This window comes from Nicotiana attenuata, chromosome 11, assembly GCF_001879085.1.
Source record: "Nicotiana attenuata strain UT chromosome 11, NIATTr2, whole genome shotgun sequence".
NCBI lineage: Eukaryota > Viridiplantae > Streptophyta > Magnoliopsida > Solanales > Solanaceae > Nicotiana > Nicotiana attenuata.
In genome coordinates, this window is record NC_031999.1 from 6,749,669 (window position 1) to 6,768,731 (window position 19,063).

General features: G+C 36.7%; 2 protein-coding genes and 1 pseudogene across 2 annotated transcripts; 1 reads left to right on the forward strand and 2 right to left on the reverse strand.

The window, feature by feature from the left end:
• Positions 4,501-15,370, reverse strand: LOC109234679 (annotated as a pseudogene).
• Positions 15,455-17,099, forward strand: LOC109234956 (secoisolariciresinol dehydrogenase-like). The gene is made up of 2 exons (XM_019400991.1): positions 15,455-15,576; positions 16,047-17,099. Exons 1-2 carry the CDS (start codon positions 15,536-15,538, stop codon positions 16,846-16,848), a joined length of 843 nt encoding a protein of 280 aa, XP_019256536.1. The 5' UTR covers positions 15,455-15,535; the 3' UTR covers positions 16,849-17,099.
• LOC109234957 (22.0 kDa class IV heat shock protein-like) lies at positions 17,531-18,563 on the reverse strand. The gene has a single exon (XM_019400992.1). The coding sequence runs from the start codon at positions 18,347-18,349 to the stop codon at positions 17,771-17,773; it is 579 nt and encodes a 192-aa protein (XP_019256537.1). The 5' UTR covers positions 18,350-18,563; the 3' UTR covers positions 17,531-17,770.

Below are 19,063 nucleotides of genomic sequence, written 5' to 3' on the forward strand. Positions count from 1 at the left end.
CTACCCTTCCCACCCCGTCGAGGTACTAAAGCGCAGATTGGTCTCGACCACTATTGCATGCTATTACCCGTCCCATTCCTATCAGTCCCTGAGGCACTTAGGACTAATTTCCTTAAGGGGAGGGATATGAGGCTGACTTTGAGGTTTCAAAAGGTGAAAAAGCTAGGGCGACATACAAAATACATAGGACAACACATTAAGGGGGAACATGCAATCACCCAAAAAGGCTCATGTATACCTCCTCAAGCAAAGCACATAAATAGCATGACTTAAACACAATCAAGGCCAGAATTTAAAGTACTAAGACATGGGAGTTTTAGTTGTTGAAGCAGACCAATTTATTACATAACTCAGATAAGAAGTCCGAATCAGGCTTGTCTGCTGGTTGTAGCAATTACTAATTAACAAAGGCGGATTCTATTTTATTATTGTTATCACCTAAGGCTTGCCTAGGTGTTTGGGTGAGATCCTATAAACACGATATCTATTACCAATTCAGAATGGGGCAAAGCAGTAACAAATTCCAGAATAAACGATTTAAGATCCTATAAACATGCTTTCTAAACCGTATTAATAGGAAGGGAGAGAGTCGTTGAAAATTATTCCGGAAAAGTGAGAGTTAGGCTGATTTTAGACTAGACCGGTTTCAGACGATGACATCTATTATTGCTGATTTTAAATCCTATAGACATGATATCTATTATTACTGATTTTAATTTCTATAGACATGATATCTAGTTGAGCGTGAAATGAAGCAGGCAGGATTTACTTGAAATTCCTATAGGCATGATTTCTATGAAAAGATACTGATTTTAGATGCCGGATTATAACCAATAGGATCCTAAGAACATGGTGTCTAAGTGTGGTAATAAACATGCAGAACTTAAGACAAATCCTATAGGCATGTTGTCTAAATGCATAATTTAAAACAGGTCCTATAGACAGGTTCTCTAAATGCAGAGTTAAACATGCAAACTTTAAAGACAAGTCCTATAGGCATATTATCTAAATACTGAGTTAATCATAAATAAAAAATAAAAAAAACAAGCCCTAAAGGCATGATCTCTACCCTTCTAATAGTTAAGCATGCACAATTACCCAACCCTTTTTCACTAACCAACCCCAAATGTTTATTACAAATTATTACAGACCAAAATAATAAATTACATAAAAAAATGTAAAAAAAAAGAAGAAGTTACAACCATAGGAAGCCTGATTCTGACTTCCTCTCTGAGTTATGGAACAAAACACCTCAAATGCCAACTTATTTCAAAGCCTTTCTCAGATATGGATGTGCCAATGTTCCCTAAGGGTCTCAAGGGACCCCGGGCAGTGCTTACACCCAAGTTTGCCTAACCAGATAGAGATGAGTGCAGTGTGGGAGGGCCAACCCTTATGTGTCCAAGTTTAGAGGGAGCTCATGGGTCCCAAGGCAAGGCTCACAAGAGGGGCAGAACCTAAGTCTACGAATATAATGGAAGTGCAGGAACAAAGATTTAATACTGAGTGGAGAATAGAGAGGGGTAAGGGTGATTGGAAAATAGTAGTAGTACAGCTAACATTGCACAGAATCAACACTTTCATACAAAGGGGTCAGGGGTTTGGGAATTCATTGCAGGGAGTATATGACCTTAGGAAGGGGCCAGGTTTGGGCATGTACAACAACAGATGGTGCTGGCATGCCCATATGCTAGCCTGAGAACACAACTCATAGAGGGGATGTGAAGCATATGACCCTAAGGAGGGGTCAGGTTTGGGGTCATGCACAACAATGTCTAATGCTGACATGCCCCAAACCAACCAAGGGATACAAACACATAGGGGATATGGGGGTTTGGGGTTCATAAGTCATAATAAGTGACTGACAGAGTTCGTACATAAGAAAAGCAGTAATTCAGAAGAGAAAGGGGCAGATTACAGTATGCTCAGTAATGGAACTTGATTAAACACAAGCAGGAAACAGGCAAGAGTAAAGGAAATAGTAAGGAAACATGTTGTTGTTGATGCTGGAAAATTAATTAGAACATACCAGTAAAGAAGCAAATACAGGAAAAAAAAGTAAGCAAATTCCCCACAGCCTAGCCTTGGCTTTCAGCTGGCTAGACAAGGCAGCAACACAAGTAGTAAGAGAGAAAAGAGAGAGAGCTTTTAGTGAGGTGTGTGTTATGAACTCAAGTGTTTCGTTCCTTGTGTTCGTGCGTTTGAAAGAAGAGGGATGCAGGGTATTTATAGCCTTTTTGAAAACGAGTGAAGGAAGGTAATAAGTAAAGTTTTAATACAAATATAGAAACAATCTCCAGTCAGAATCAATTACCCAAGTGACTCCCTTTAATTAAGGAATCACTGTTTAACGGGTAGTAACAGATTCAAATAAGGAAAGAGATCAGTTTAGAGACAGACTGATTATTGCCATAAAAGGAGTAGTAAAAACATTAAGTAAGCAATCAAGTCTAAGTACAGAAATATACTTATTTTGGAAATAGATTCAGCAAGGTAAATATTACAATAATGGGAAAAGAATCAATCAATTTTGAACGGGCGAGTGAAATCAGGGTTCATAAAAAGGGAAACTTTAGAAATGAGTCACAAGATGAAGATATCAAGGAAGAAACTTCAGCATATAAATAAAGTGAACAAGGTCATCAGACATGCGAGGCCAAACTCATTGACAAAATCACAAACAAGAAGTAGTGGCAGAAATAAGCTAGGGTTCAGTAGTAAAACAAACATTCGAAACACAGTAATCAAGTAGGTCAAGTCATATTGAATCAGTAGTCCAGAAAACAGAGTATCAGAAACATACAAAGGTCTCACAGTAGCAGGCGAGGAAACCTTTTGAAAAGTTAGGGTTTCAGCCATAGTCGAGTTGAAAGATAGTAAAATCAGATAATCACATAAAGAAAAGAAAGTCTAAACAAAAGCTTTCAGTCGAGTCAAGTACTCAAACAAACGATTTCAGACCCAAAGACCTAGGGCTTTTCAACAACAATCGAGTTTTAAAAAAAATGATAACACAAATAAGTCAAACAAGAACGAGGAACTTAGTTAAACAAGTACACATTAAACAAACAGCTTCAGGGTTCAAATGAGACCCAAAAGATATTAGGGTTTTAACATGCTAACTCAGATAGAAGAATAATATGAACAAAACCATAACAAAATCAGAAATACATTAAAATCAGAGATCTTTGAAAAGAAAATTTAGAGGGAAAACCCTAATCGGAGATGATGAAGGGTCGTTTTTGAAGAAAAGTTAAAGAACCTTCGAGAAAAAATCAAGAAAGCCATAGCGAGTATAGATCTAAAGCAGATCTGAAAGAAATAGAAAGATCTTAGAGATTAGGGTTTCAAAAAATCCAAAAGAAACGAGAAAGGCCTTGAAAGTTACCGATCTAACCAGGAGAGTCAAGGATCTGACTCGAATGGCCATGGCTGGCCGGAGAAAGGTCACGGATGACCGAAGAAAGGTCATCGAGCAAGGATTGGACCAAATCCTTTCGAGGTCTGGTCATGAAACCATAGAATCAAACACATAGGAGCCATGGAAGGCTGGTATAGGCCTCAAATGACCACGGAAGGCTATAGATTATGTAGGTATTAGAGTGGATTAGGGTGGCGGCGGCTAGGGTTTAGGTGGTGTTGTAGAGAGGGTTTGAGAGGAAGGGGGTTCAAGGGCGGCGGTAGGTGAGAAATGATAGGGTTTTGGGGTCATTTGGGATCAATTAAGGTAAGGGGGAACGAGAGTCATTGATCTAAATGATCAACGGCTGGGATTGAAACGGTTAGGTGGGAGACCGGGTTGGGTTGTTTAAACAGGTAAGGGGTCGGATTTAAAAAGAATTGGGCCATGGGAAATTGGGTTCAAATTGGGGTCAATTTTGGGCTATAATTGAAATGTAACTGGGCTATCATTTAAATAGCCAATTTTCCCCTATTAAAATAATAAAAATAGTAAACTGATTTCTGGAAATAAATTAAAAGTACTAAAATGATTTATGATATAATTAACCATTTAAAAATACTGGATTTAATCTTTATGAACATAAACGCAATTAAATCCTAAAAGAGGCTAATGTTGGAATTATACAATTTAGCCTTAAAAATACTAAATGACTTTGTAAAAAATATGCAAAAAATTCCCTTAGCTATATCTTAGCATAAATGTAAAAGTTCAACAAGTGAATCACCAAAAAATGATAATTTTAGAAATAATTATTGGGTTTTTATGGATAAAAATAGGGAAATAAATTGATTTAAAAACCTTTAAAAATTAAGAAAAAATAATGAGACGCTTGGACATACATTATATATGCATACATATGCTATTTTGAGGGTACTTTGCATATTAAAATATATAGAGAGAAAAATTGGATATCAACACCTTCGGGCGTTGCATTCCGTCCTCGAGCTCGAGTCTAGTGTGTCGACCTCGAACTCGAGCTTGCTTGAACTCGGACCTAAGGCGATTCCGGGCTTTGGACGACCTCTCGAGTCTATAGATCAAAGGCATACGATCTTGACCGTATACACACAATTTACTCTAATTCCATGTTGTCCCAATTCCACACCCAAATTCTTGGCAAGCCCCACTACGGCATGCTTTGATGCCATATATGTGTGAGCGACGCCGCTATGGGTGACTGAGGCAACACTGGAAGTGAAGATAATGCTGCCTTTTATTGGCTGAAATCATCACACGGGCAGCATGTTTCGCACACATGAAAGCTCCAAAGACGTTCACGTCAATAACGTTTTTGAAATTATCATAGTCGATATTTAGGATTGTGGAATTAAGTTCCTCAGGAATTCCAGCATATTGCTGAACATAATGTCAAGCTTCCCGTATTTGGAAATTGCCATGTCCTCTGCATTTTCAACATTTTTTTCCACTTTCACATCACAGTGTATGTAGGAAACAACTCCCTTTTCACCGATTTGGTCTATGATGGATTGGCCAAGATCGTCTTGGATGTCTGCAATCACTACTTTTGCAACATGTTTGGTGAAAAGTCTTGCTGCGGTTTCACCAATTCCGCTAGCTCCACCAGTTATGAATGCGACTTTCCCTTCGAGCCTAATACAGTTGAACACATGTGATTTCATACAAATGTGCTAAATATCATCATTAGAAGAAGAATAAGTCTCAACACGTTAAATAGATCAGGTGATTTCTTATTATGATCTTTGTGAATTTTGGTGGGAAAGAGTAATACTCCCTCATTCTCAGCTCTGATCTCAACAAGGAGTTTTTTAACGGCCATATATGACATTTATGTAAAAAGAAAAAATATATCATTATTGATAAAATGAAAAATTTATAAATTGTATTCAAATATAAAAATATGATATTGTTTTGGAAACAAACTAATAAAAAGATAGTGCTACATAAAAATGAAATACATAGAGTAGTAATATAAAAGGGTGAACTCCCTAACATGTAATATTCCAAAGAATGCATGCAGCGGAACAATTAAAATGGGACCATTTATTGGAGAGGAGCCCAACATTAGGGGAAAGATAACAAAATAAGCATACCTTTTAGCACTGGAGCCGATTGTATAGGGAAAAAACTGAATTTATATTGAAGGTGATGTGGCATGACACGTGAACTGGTCAAATGGTCAAAACATGATGATCAGTTAAGAGGCACGGGCGATATCAGATACGAGGAGAAGAAAGTTAAATAGGCACGAGATGCTATTCAAATGATACGAGTCTCGTATCTATTTAACTTAATTAAAACCAGGAGGTCAGAAGGAATTGAAGATATGAATCTGATGGCATAAAGGAGTCTAAATTCAGTATTAAATGTCAAATACGTTAGCGAATCAGTATTGAATAGGAATGATTGTGTAACGTTTCATTTAATGTCATTTAATGCTCATAATTGCCTCTTTAAGGCTAAGGCATTATACCTTTTCCTAGAAAAATCAACTATAAAAGGAGGAAGTCTCAGCATTTGTAGGGAGACATAAAAAATCATTTAGATTACATTGAAATACAAACTTATTTACTGCTTTATTATCCTCAAAAATTTCTTATTCTTTTCGTCTCCTGATTATCAGTAACCCGATTTTTTTCTCTTAATTTCTAGTTTTAACCGAAATTCTATTTTATGGTTAAACACCGATGGAGGAGAAGCTCAAGGCCATGGAATTAATCAGCTAGAAATGCTTGAAAATGAGAAAGATTCTTTTGTTAGTGAATTGTATTATATAGTACTGGTAATTAAATGGCCTTATTATTTGTGTTACTATCCACTCCCTCCGGTCCACAATAAGTAACCAATTTGTTTTGGGCACACCCATTAAGTAAATACTAAATTCTAGACGAAAATAATTAGTGTGATTAAACTACCCTTCATTAAACGTTGCACCATATTTATAGTAGTACTTACTTCTCTTCTCAAATGTGAGGAGTAAATGACTTTTTAGGGATACGTACATAAGGTAATTTTGGAAAAACAAATTGAATTTTTTCTTGATTATATAAATGGACACTTATTTTGGACAAAGTAAACAAATAAATTGGTCACTTATTGTGGACCCGAGGGCCTATTTGTTATCGTCCAATTGGAGTATTAAATGTGTAATTAAATCCTTTAGGGGTCGTTTGGTATGAGGTATAAGAAGGTATAAGGGTGGTATAAAAATTTAATACCACCTTATTACTCTGTTTGGTTAGCAAACCAGGTATAAGTTATCCCGGTGTTAATTTTAACACTGGGATAACTTATACCTTATAGAAGGTGGGTTAATTAGCACCGGTATAACTTATACTTTCTTCTTAGAAATTATGCAATTGTCATTCTTAATACAACATATCAAACAATAAATAAACAACAATCTCAGCATAATCACAGCATAACTTATCCCAATATAATTTATCCCAATATAACTTATACCGGCATAACTTATACCGGTATAAATCGTATTCCAACCAAACGACCCCTTAATATTAGATTGCGTGCATCGTGCACAGCTATGTAGATAACTTTACTAACATTTGCTTGTTCTTTAAAATTAGGTCTCCGCTCTTTAAATAGAGGGAAGAGCTTGAAAGGTCAAATCTTGATTACCTAGAAATAGTAATAGTAAAAGAAATAGAGACATAGGTAGAGTAACTAGTAATAGAGATGATAATATGAAGCACTGTTAAACTATATCTGTCTTTGGTAGGTGGGTAATTATCTGTTGATGTAGATTACTTTAAGTTTAATAATAATTACACATGTTACTTATTAGGTAATTACAAGTAAATCTCGCTATTACTCATTTAGCCTTTCAATTCGTAACTCAGGTCAAGACTAATAACTAATTTAAAGAGGGAACTTTTGTTATATGAAACTGTTTCGAAAAAGCAATAAGAACTATTGAATTTTCTAAAAGAAAGAGGAGACTGTAGGAAGAAAGGATAATAACAAGAAATGAAGAAATAGAGAGAAATGTAGACTAATAGCCTGTTTGGCCAAGCATTTTTTGGCCAAAAGTGATTTTTTATGGCCAAAAGCACTTTTGACCAAAAATTGAGGTGTTTGGCCAAGCTTTTGGAAGGAGAAAAAGTATTTTTGAGGAGAAGCAGAAGCAGTTCTGGAGAAGCAGAAAAAAGTAGTTTCTCTCCAAAAGCACTTTTGAGAAAAATACACTTAGAAACAGTTTTTTAAAGCTTGGCCAAACACTAATTGCTGCTCAGAAGTGCTTTTTAAACTAATTAGCCAAACACAAACTGCTTCTCACTAAAAATACTTTTGAGAAAAGCACTTTTGAAAAAAAACACTTTTCAAAATAAATTGATTTTTGCAGCTCGGCCAAACGGGCTATAATTATAATTCTGGAGCTAATCCTTTCCCAGCTGTACTCGATGCATGCATGAACGTATTCAAGGGCGGATTGACACTTTAAATTGGGGTTTACGGGAACCATGGTCTTCGGAGCAAATAAGTTTTTCCATGTACATAATTCACCGAAATGGTCTAATATTACCTTTTGGATCGGAACCCATGCTCTATAGTGCATTGACTGGATGTTTGTTTTATTTCCCAAAGACTAGGGATCGAATCCCCCTATATTTTCCGGTCCTGCACTAGCTTGAATATTTTGTTTCAATCAAATTATTCAACGTTCATCTATAATTTTTTATTGCAATATATAGTTTGCTTTTGTAAGTAATTCACATATAAAGAATTAGTCATTATAAAAAAAAAATTGATATCTTTTGTGCTTCTTATTGCACTAAAAATTGTACAAGTTTCAAATTTTACAGTATTAAATGTCATCAGCATTTTATTTTTCTTCTTTGTTTTAAATTTTGATGATAAAAACTGAATGGTTTAAGAAGTGTATAAGTTATCTTTTTGAACAATAATTAAAATTGATAATAAGTCATAGAATACTAAATGTCTAACATTAGTTGACATTATTGACCCCCGGAAAAAAAATTGACAATATTTAGAAGCACCAAATTTACGTTAAAGTCAGAGGTGCTCCTATGATCTTAAAATTCTGAATCCACCTCTGAACCTAGTATTTTAATTTTCAAGGATTTGGATGTTGGTAATAGTTAATGATTTAATCTGGAGGTCACTGCTTAGTCCCCTACGACACATTGTTTTTGATACTAAAAGGCAACGACACTAATATTAACTAGTAGCAGTTATAAAAAGTCAGGATGTTGAACATCTTGTCATAGTTCACAGAAGATTTAATATAAGTCAGGATTCTTTACTGAGGGCGACTCAATCAATGAGACTGTTAGCATTTGTGGGAAAAAATTGTACAGTTCTAGGGCTGAAGTTTTCTAGTTACAACATAGAAACTTCAGCTCTAGAGCTGAAGTTTCCTAGTTACAACATAGAAACTTCAGCTCTAGAGCTGAAGTTTTCCGGTTACAAAGACAAAAAGAGCTGAAGTTTTCCAGTACAAAAGAAAAACTTCAGGTCTAGAGCTGAAGTTTTTATTTTATAACTGGCAAACTTCAGCTCTAGAGCTGAAGTTTTTATTTTATAACTGGCAAACTCCCGGTTACTAAACAAAAACTTATAAAATAAAGCTTCAGCTCTAGAGCTGAAGTTCGCGAGTTACAAAACAAAAACTTCAGCTCTAGAACTGAACTTCAGGCCCGGCTACTAAAATGCTGAAGTTTTGTGTGATTGCCTTTGCTACTTTAGCCCCGTGTGCTGAAGTTATGCGAAAAAGCGGGTACGCTTGCAATTTTTTTTTTGCAAAGCGGGCACAGGTTAAAATGTGGCACAAAAAGCGGGTATAGATGCAAATGCCCCAATAGTTTTGCATATTGGTTGCACTTTGCAGTTGAGCCTGCACCTGCTGTCAACCCAGAACTTTTCCACTTTTAACTGATTTTGTGTTTACCCGTAAAAAATATGAATTTGTATACATAGTTTATAAACAGGTGAATTAAGATAACCTAATTAGCAAAACTATAAATGAAAAGTAGCAAAATAAAGGATACTAAGTGGGCGTTTGGACATAAGAATTGTAAAATTCTGAAGGAAAAAAAAAAGTGAATTTATTTTTCAAATGAAAATGATATTTGATAATTACAATTGTGTTTGAACATGAATATAATTTTGGGTTGTTTTTGAATTTTTATGAGTGAAAATTTTGAAAAACAGCTTTTTGGAGTTTTTTATATTTTCGAAAAATTCAAAAATTTATTTTCAAGTGAAAATTGAAAATTTTATGGCCAAATACTGATTTCGAAAAAAGTGAGAAAATTTCGAAAAAAGTGAAAAAAAATTCATGGCCAAACGGGCTTTAAGAATGAACAAGTCAGAAACCACTATGTTTTAGTGATTATTAGCTTGCTATAACTACCATTTATTAAATTACTTCTCATAGCTATGTTTTCAGTTGCTATAGACTGTATTCGATGTATTTTGCTATTGTATTCATGAATACAGTAGCAAAACTCGGCGGAAAACAGGGAAGTCCAGCTAAGCAAAGAATGTATTCGATTGTATTCGCGAGCTGTATTCGTGAATACAATAATGGAATTTGCGAAAAAAATAAGGTCTTCAGCTGTTTAAAAACGGCAAGTAAATCAATTAACGCGATAGACTCCTAATATAACTCAACAAACTCAATTACAACACACGAAATTTGTATTTCCATTTATAGAAAAGATTCTCAACCGAAAAACACCCCAAAAACAAAGCAATCTTCAGAGATTCAATCCATTCTTTCTTTTTTTAGTTGTATCTTTACTAAAATATTTTTTAGTGTATCTTTACAAATAGATTTATATATTGAAATTATATAATTACATTAAATACAGTTAAATACATAAAATATATTGAATACATGAAGTATAGCAGGTCATCTATAGTGCAAAAATATATGAATACATACTGTAGATACATTTGAATGCATATATACATCTAAATACATCAAATTATATTAATTAAAAAATATATGAATACATTCATGGAATAAAGCGAGACAGTGAATACAATGAAATACATGGAATACAGCGAGATACATTGAAATACAATGAAAAAAAAGATAATGAATACAATAAAATACATGGAATACAGCGAGATACATTGAAATACAATAAAAAAAAAGGTAACGGACTCTTCAAGGCAAAGCAACTACTTCTTTTTTTTTCTTTTGCCGTTTTATTTTCTCATTCCTTCACCTTGTCGAAATCTTCTTCTTATAATCTCGTGGATGTATTTGAATTAGTTGGGCCGTGAATTTGAATAATGAGTAGTTAAGAAAAAAATCACTTCTCTACTTTTCATTCAAAATGGTGTGAAAGATGTTGGATCTTAGAGTTTTTCAACTTCAACTCTTTTAGATCATCACATTTGAAAACCAAATGATTTTCTAATGTAATCATCACTTCAGAAAAAGAAGAAGGTATCGGCGGCCGGATGAGGGGTTTAGGGGTGACACAACAAAGAAGGGGGGAAGTGGTCGCCGACTGGATCTATCATTGGCGGAACAGAGCCCCTGCTAGGGTTTCTAAAAGTAGGGGAGAAAAAACCGGGGGAAAAAGAGAAGAAAGAGGAAAGAGAACGGAGGAGGGAGGGAAGAGAGAGGGAGAGAGAAAAATAATACACAGCGTATTTAATGGCTTAAATGTAGGAAATGACTATAAATAGATATTTTGCTATAAAAATTAGAAGGTAGCTATAGGAGATAATTTTTTAAAAGGGTATTTATTTATAATAAATAAGGTATCAACCTTTGCTATAGGAGGTAAAATTTCCATTTCAGATTAGGTTCACCGGAGCGAAGTTAATAACGAAGCTCAAACAAATATTTTTGTATAGAACTATGAAAATGAAAGAAGGAGAGTGTGTTCTTGATGGTTCTTCTAGACCGTCTCCTTACAATGAGTTCAAATGCCTCTATTTATAACTAGATTTAGAGAGACAAGATCCCAAAATCATGCCCACTTAAAGATGAATAAAATTCCCTCTAAATGGCTGCATAATGTTGGGGAATAAATGTTGAGATATTTTGTAACGACTGCCCCTTTATTTTAAATTCCTTCAACTGTTGTCCTTTTTTATAAATCTAGTCCTTCGGGCCTAGCGTCCCGGGAAACTATTTTATATAATACCGATCACATGACTCTGTCCGATATTATTTGGATGTTGACACACTTACATCAGATCACCAGTGTCACATGTCTGCTCGTGAGGTGTCCACCTCTGGAGTCTAAATTTTACCCAATATAGATAGTCCCCCTACTTATCCGTGACTCAACTTTATGTGACCGAAAAATAGATAAGATCTCTCATTTCTTGGTCGAAAAGTTATTGAACGGCTTCTGACACTCAAAAATGACGCACGTCTCTTTGCATTAATTGATCCTAACACGTGCCTCTTTGTGATTTAACGAGCAGTTTTGCCAGTTACCGAGGTAATGGTGACTTTGGTTAGAAGACCATCTATGAACTTACCCCTTTTTTCACTTTTTACTTTACTCTTCTCCTAATTCCATCAACACTCTTCAAATCTCTACAATCTATTTTTCTTCTAGTAGAACTTTCGATTGCCAGAAATTTTTCCGTCTTTTCTGTTAAACTTCAATCTATTTCACCATGTCGGGACTGAACAGGAGCAAGAGGGATCCACTGAAGAAGATCCTTATCCTTCTCCTTCCCTTTTTTCGGAAGAAAGGTGGGATCCGGACAAAATCGATGAAACGGAAGAAATCCGAGTGAATGGAAAGGATAAATTCCATATGTAGCTATTGGGAAAAAAGCATCTTCCGTGGCCCAGGTCGTAACTACTTTACAGGAAGGGGGAGCGATGGAATACACTATTGTGGTAGCCGAAACGGCAGATTCCCCTACTACATTACAATACCTTGCTCCTTATACAGAAGCAGCTCTGGCTGAATATTTTATGTATCGTGAACGACACACTTTAATCATTTATGATGATCCCTCCAAACAAGCGCAAGCTTATCGCCAAACGTCTCTTCTATTACGAAGACCGCCCGGTCGTGAAGCTTATCCAGGAGATTCAGGTATCTACTTCAAAAGAAACTTGTCTAAAACTACCTATAGGTGGCAGGGGTCGGGTTATTGATGTGAGGTGGATCCAGAAAAGGGGTGGTTCTAGTTATAATCCCGAAACGATTCGTGTATATATTTTACAGAAACGTGAAATCAAAGTAGGCGATAAAGTAGCTGGAAGACACGGAAATAAAGGTATCATTTCCAAAAAATTTCCTAGACAAGATATGCCTTATTTACTGAGTTGTTCTGCCGGATCGGTCGCTCAAGATCTTTGGTCTTTATCCGGACCCGATGAAAAAAATGGGATCACTTCTTATGGACTAGTTGAGAATGATTCTGATCTAGTTCATGGCCTATTAGAAGTAGAAAGCGCTCTGGTGGGATCTTCACGGACAAAAAAAGATTGCAGTCACTTTGATAATGATCGAGTGACATTGCTTCTTCGGCCTGAACCGAGGAATCCCATAGATATGATGCAAAACGGCTCTTGTTCTATTCTTAATCAGAGATTTCTCTATGAAAAATATGAATCGAAGTTTGAAGAAGGGGAGGGAGAAGGAGCCCTCGACCCATGCAGTGCTGTAGCTAACGCGTTAAGTATCCCGCCTGGGGAGTACGTTCGCAAGAATGAAACTCAAAGGAATTGACAGGGGCCCGCACAAGCGGTGGAGCATGTGATTTAATTCGATGCAAAGCGAAGAACCTTACCAGGGCTTGACATGCCGTGAATCCTCTTGAAAGAGAGGGGTGCCTTCGGGAACGCGGACACAGGTCCATGGAGGGGCCTACTCCCATTTCGGCTCTTATACATGCTGCTACTATGGTAGCGGCGGGAATTTTTCTTGTAACTCGGCCTTCCCCATGCACTCCAATTTCCACCACTGATAACCCTTCTGCTATCGTCAAACAAGGTGATTCCATGGTGGTCATGACTAAACCGCTTCCAACAACTGTCGATGTTGGGATTTACATCAGTGGAGGCCCTTCTAAAAAGAATAAACCCAAAAAGACTTGACACTAAACCCCCACTGTGAACACGATCATTCCTAAAGAATATTCTTTTGATAAGGATCTCCAAATCCAGGGGACTTCCTCAAACCCAAAAAATGACCAGGACAGAGCAATCAACGAGTACCCTTCTTCTATTCCACTAGCCAACATTTCCATTGTGAAACAGGATTTTGGCTGGAAAAATATGCAAGTGTTGGCCCGTCTAGACGTGGAGAGGGTAACCTTCAGTAAATTTGGGTATATTTTTACTTATCCTTTCACCCTCAAGATCGGGCACGAAATTGATCCAGTCATCCTTGACTTTTGCCGGAAATTACCAAGTCTGCTTAGCTTAACTAGGTCCGGCAGTATGACGTACGGTATCTTGCCTACGGTATCTAACCTCTCGGGCACAAAAAAAGTCTCTCCCTAGCACGCCTAATCTATCTACTCTCCCAAGATCATTCGAGGAGGCATGATCAAACTCATCAAGCGTGGTCATAATGCCATCATCACCAGTTTGGGTGATGACAATGACTATGGTTGGATGGAAAAGTTTGATGCCATCGCTTCCAAGGACATCATACCCTCGTCGGGACCTTCAATTCCCGAGACATGGAACTATACTCATTTGTTCTCTTATATGCATGTTTTTTTTAAGACTTCTCCATCCTCTTTACACTTCTTTCTCTTCTTCTTTTTAGCTACCCACTGGGTCCTTTAGTAGTTGAAGACCTACCCCGGTGGATTCAAAAAGTTTTGGATACTTTCATACCAGAACTCCGTACGTGGAAAGAAAATTAGAAGTTTAAGAATCATGGTGAGAATACATTCATTCAACCTCCTCGTTAGCGTGTACCTTCTTTTACAATAGACTTGTGATCTTTGCATTTTGCTTTTATCAGGCCTTCCCAAGGGATCATCTGTTTGCTCGGTCGTCGATATTTCATTTGACTCGAAGGTGACTCAACAACAACTTAACAAGTCCTTGACCAAAAAAGGGCTCGTGAAGCGGGATCTTCTTCCGGTGGAGCTGCATCATCCGCCAGTCCCCAACCTCAGGAGAAGAGGGCTAGAAGAAAACTCTCTTCCAAAGTTGGGGAGAAAACATAGCCTCCGATCTAAGAGGTGATCCCTGCAGAGCTGGATACAGTGGTCCTTAACGAAAAAGAAACCGAAGATGACGTTGAAGCAGTGTAATCCTAGCTCAGTAGCCAAATTCTTGCATGCACATCCCTACAGCTGTTGCAACATAAGTATGTGATCCGATTCCTGCCACCTCCGTGCAGCAACTTGCTTGAACAAAATGCACCCTTATTTTTCGAGGTACCTGTTAGGATCGAAATGATCATGTGTCATGCGAAATTTAATAAAGCATACCTTCAACGGTGACGAAAAACCGGACAACAAAGAGATTAGGTAAATTATCTAGTGGTTCAATGTACAAAGCGGAAGAAACTGGAGATTTAGTTGAATAGAGGCCCTTGACACTACTACTCTGTAGTCACTATGAAGAATTTAAGGATTTGTTCAAAATTAAATAAATGTCATTTGAATTATCACCCAACTCAAAGTTTAACCAAGTGCAGTTAATCTAGATGTATACTATGTCCTTAATTTTCAAAAGAAAGTATATATTAGTTCAAGTCGCCAAGTAAGTAAATAATCATCAGCGCTCAATCTTATTGACTTTGAAGGTGATGCGCTACAATTTTCTACATTCTAAAATTAGAGACCAATAAATTAAAGAAAGAAGAAGAACCCTGCTTGAAAAATAAAATATATCTAGCAGACAAGAAAGACCAGTTGGGACTTTCAGTTCACAGTCAAATTAAAACTCCTGCTCTCTCATATTCCAACCCATTTGCAAGGATTTCTTTGCATTTTTTAATTTAATATTTGAATTTTCTTCATTCCGGACATGGTATGGCCACCATGTACTACTATAAAGCTTAACCAAGTAAGAAACTGAACAATAGAACTCAACACATAGCAGAGATTCAGAGAACAACTTGTGAAGTCATTATTTCTTGAATCTTGTCATCAAATATGACCAGCAACAGCAGTTCAGCCACTACATCAGCCAAAAGGTATTCATCACCTAACTCGAATATTTCTTTTAATTATTCTTCTTTCAAGCCCCTGTCTGTGAAAAAAAAAACATAATTTAAATAACTACTCCCTCGGCCCCTTCTTTGCAAAAGGAATGAAATTATTTTCTTATTAGTCTGTTTCAAAAAGAATGACATTTTTTAATATTTGAAAAATAATTTAACTTCAACGTCTCATTTTACCTGTAATGGAAAGTTTTTGTAGTCACACAATTGTTATATCATATGTAAGACCACTAGTTTTAAAAGTTTTATAGCGTTATAGCCATATAAATATTATGTCATATATAAGATTAGTTTTCCTTTCTTTCTTACTCCGTGCTCGGTGCTCAGTCAAATTAAATCACATAAACTTAAACAGTGGGTATAATATTCAATATAGATTTTCCTGATATTCTCTGTTTTTTCCTTTCCTTCTCTCATTTGGTTTTGCCATTTTAACATTGCAGACTAGAAGGTAAAGTAGCAGTCATCACTGGAGGTGCAAGTGGAATTGGTGCTACCACGGCTAAGTTTTTCGTCAAAAATGGTGCCAAGGTTGTACTTCTTGATGTTCAAGACGATCTTGGCCATTCACTCTGCAACGAAATCGGCCCAGACCACATATCGTACGTCCATTGCGATGTTACCAACGAAATCCAAGTCGAGAAGGCAATAGATTTTGCAGTCTCAAAATATGGTAAGCTCGACATCATGTACAACAATGCAGGCGTAACGGGAAGCATCGATCCAAGAATTACAACCACAGACTACGAAAACTTGAAAAAAGTATTCGATATCAACGTGTTTGGCGCCTTCCTTGGCGCTAAACATGCAGCCCGCGTGATGATCCCTGCCAAAACAGGCTGCATTCTCTTCACCGCGAGTGTGACAGCCGTTGTAGCAGGGATGTCACCGCACACTTACGCTTCATCTAAGCACGCTGTAATTGGATTAGCCAACAATTTATGCGCAGAATTGGGACAATATGGGATAAGAGTAAATTGCATTACACCATCTGTGGTAGCTACTCCAATGGTGTCTAAATTTGTTGGGGGAATTGATCAGAGTAAGGTGGACGAGGCAGTTATGAAATCGGCTAATCTGAAGGAAGCAAAGTTAGAGGTTGAGGATGTTGCAGCAGCTGCAATTTATTTGGCAAGTGATGAGTCTAAGTATGTGAGTGGATTGAACCTAATGATTGATGGAGGATATAGTAAAACTAATCCACTTTTTGCTATGTGTATAAGAGAGGTTCTCAGTGGCTTTTGAGCAGGATTATTTTGGAACTAGCTCGTTTTCTCAAATAATGTACGAGGGTTTTTATTCCTAGGTCCTTTAGCGGTTGAGGATTTGCCTTTTTTACAACTAGAAATCTGTCTCTTTCCAAATAAAAATAGAGATCTTGTATGTGATATAATTACTACTACGTTTTTTGTTTTCCGAATAAATCATGTTAGCCCGGTGCACTAAGCTCCCCTATGCGTGAGGTCCGGGGAAGGGCCGGGCTACAAGGCTCTATCGTACGCAATATTATCCTGCATCTCTCGTCAAGGTTGTTTACAGAACCCGTGACCTCATGTCACTTAACTTTACCATATGCATAAAATAGATATGATGCTGAAGCAGGGCATATATCCATTATTCCTCACAATGTCTATGTAATGTAGCGAGAATCGATTTTTCCCTCTGCATAACGGAAATGGCATAGAAGTTGAATAAGGCAACAAGAGCACCAGTAGATAAGCATATACTATGACGCGCCATTTTTGGGAAGTTCGGCGCCAAAGGTTTCACACTACGTATCATCAACTCGCACTTTGTTCTTGATCAGTTTATCAAGGTTCCATTGGCCTTCTATTTCTATATTAATAACAGCACGTTAGGGATCCAATAAACTAATAAAGAAAAACAGAAAACGAAGAAATGTGTGGAAGTCAAAACCCAATTACTATGTTTCAAGATACACATGCTACATATATAGCATTGTACTTGCAATAATATATAGATTGAAGAACTAAAAAAGAACACAAATGTGATAAATCCGAGTGGATTTAGTTAATCAGAATCAAACACCCAATTACATACTTCTGAGAACTTTATTAGAAGCTCACAAAACAAAAACACAACTGAGATGATAAACAAACCAAAACATTAGACTGACTAACAGACGGCGCGGTTTATACTTGTTAATTTACATCTCAGCTTTGGTAGCTTTAATATCCTCACCACCAGCAGAATTACCTTCCTCAGCAATATTAATCACCTTTGTCTGCTTCTTCGTCTCTTCAGCCAACTTTGGCACAGTAATCTTCAAGACACCATTTTCCAAATGAGCCTTTATGTGTTCCAAATCTGCATTCCCAGGTAACCTAAACTGTCTCCAGAATTTCCCAGAAGTCCTCTCAGCTCTGTGCCACTTTTCTCCTTCAACTTCTTCCTCTATTTTCCTTTCCCCGCTGACTTTCAACACCCTGTTCTCTTCCACCTCGATCTTGATGTCATCCCTTTTCATCCCTGGTATGTCGAGTGTAATTACGTGCTCTGTTCCTGTTTCCTTCCAGTCTGAACGAGCTAAGGCGATTGTGTCGACCCCTTTTGGGATGGTGAGTGGGATTTGTTCAAGAATCTTGAAAGGGTCTTCTGGTGGGAACGTCAAGTCCCAAAAGGGGCGTGTGTATGGCATTAGTCCTTCAGTTTGTGATGGAAGAAATAAGACTACAGCCATTGCTAACACTAGAAAGCTCAAAAGACTAACAGTTGTTTTCACCATTTTTGATTTGTTCTAGTATGGACGTTACAAGTACACTAGCTAGTTTATGCTGAGTTTTGTTTATCGAAGGTCGTTAATGGGTTGGAAGGTAATGAGAGTTGAAACTTTTTCCTCTGTATGCTGGAAATATATATATAACAAAGTGGGGATTTATATAGGAAGGAGATGACCTATTCTTTAGATGAAGGAGAGAGGTCTACAAGTTTCTGGACAAAGTTTGAAGAGGGGGACACTTGGAAAAATAACGTAGACAATAGTTCTGGAATGTTCATTATCGCTCTTGAATATTCAAGGATAACCCAGGGTTGTAGTCACCTGACAAATAATAAAATTCCACGTTTGCAAATTGAACCCTCAAACCAACATGCAGCTTGAATGGTATCTATCGCATAGAGGGTCTATCCATATCTAATAATAAGTTTTATTTTGTTGCAAGTTCAAGTTCTACGTACTGTTGGGTAAAAATATTTGCACATAGAATTACTTAAAAGTGATTAGGAGTAACTTAAAGAAATGACAAGTAATTTGATATTCGTTGTTGCCAAATGCACACGCAAGTATATGCACGAGAAAGTATTATTGAATATTGACTAAATTAGACTATCATAATTATTTAAACAAGAATTAAACCTAAAAATGGTAATGCTAAATAATTAAACTAAAATGAAAACAAATAGTGAATTTTAAACAAAGGAAAAGCAAATTTTTATGTTA

Excerpts from the sequence above, each read along its gene's own strand:
- LOC109234956 (XM_019400991.1), top strand. The coding sequence starts at position 15,536 with ATGACCAGCAACAGCAGTTCAGCCACTACATCAGCCAAAAG. Across the intron at positions 15,577-16,046 it reads GCCACTACATCAGCCAAAAG|ACTAGAAGGTAAAGTAGCAG; the intron begins GTATTCATCACC and ends TTAACATTGCAG.
- LOC109234957 (XM_019400992.1), bottom strand. The coding sequence starts at position 18,349 with ATGGTGAAAACAACTGTTAGTCTTTTGAGCTTTCTAGTGTTAGCAATG.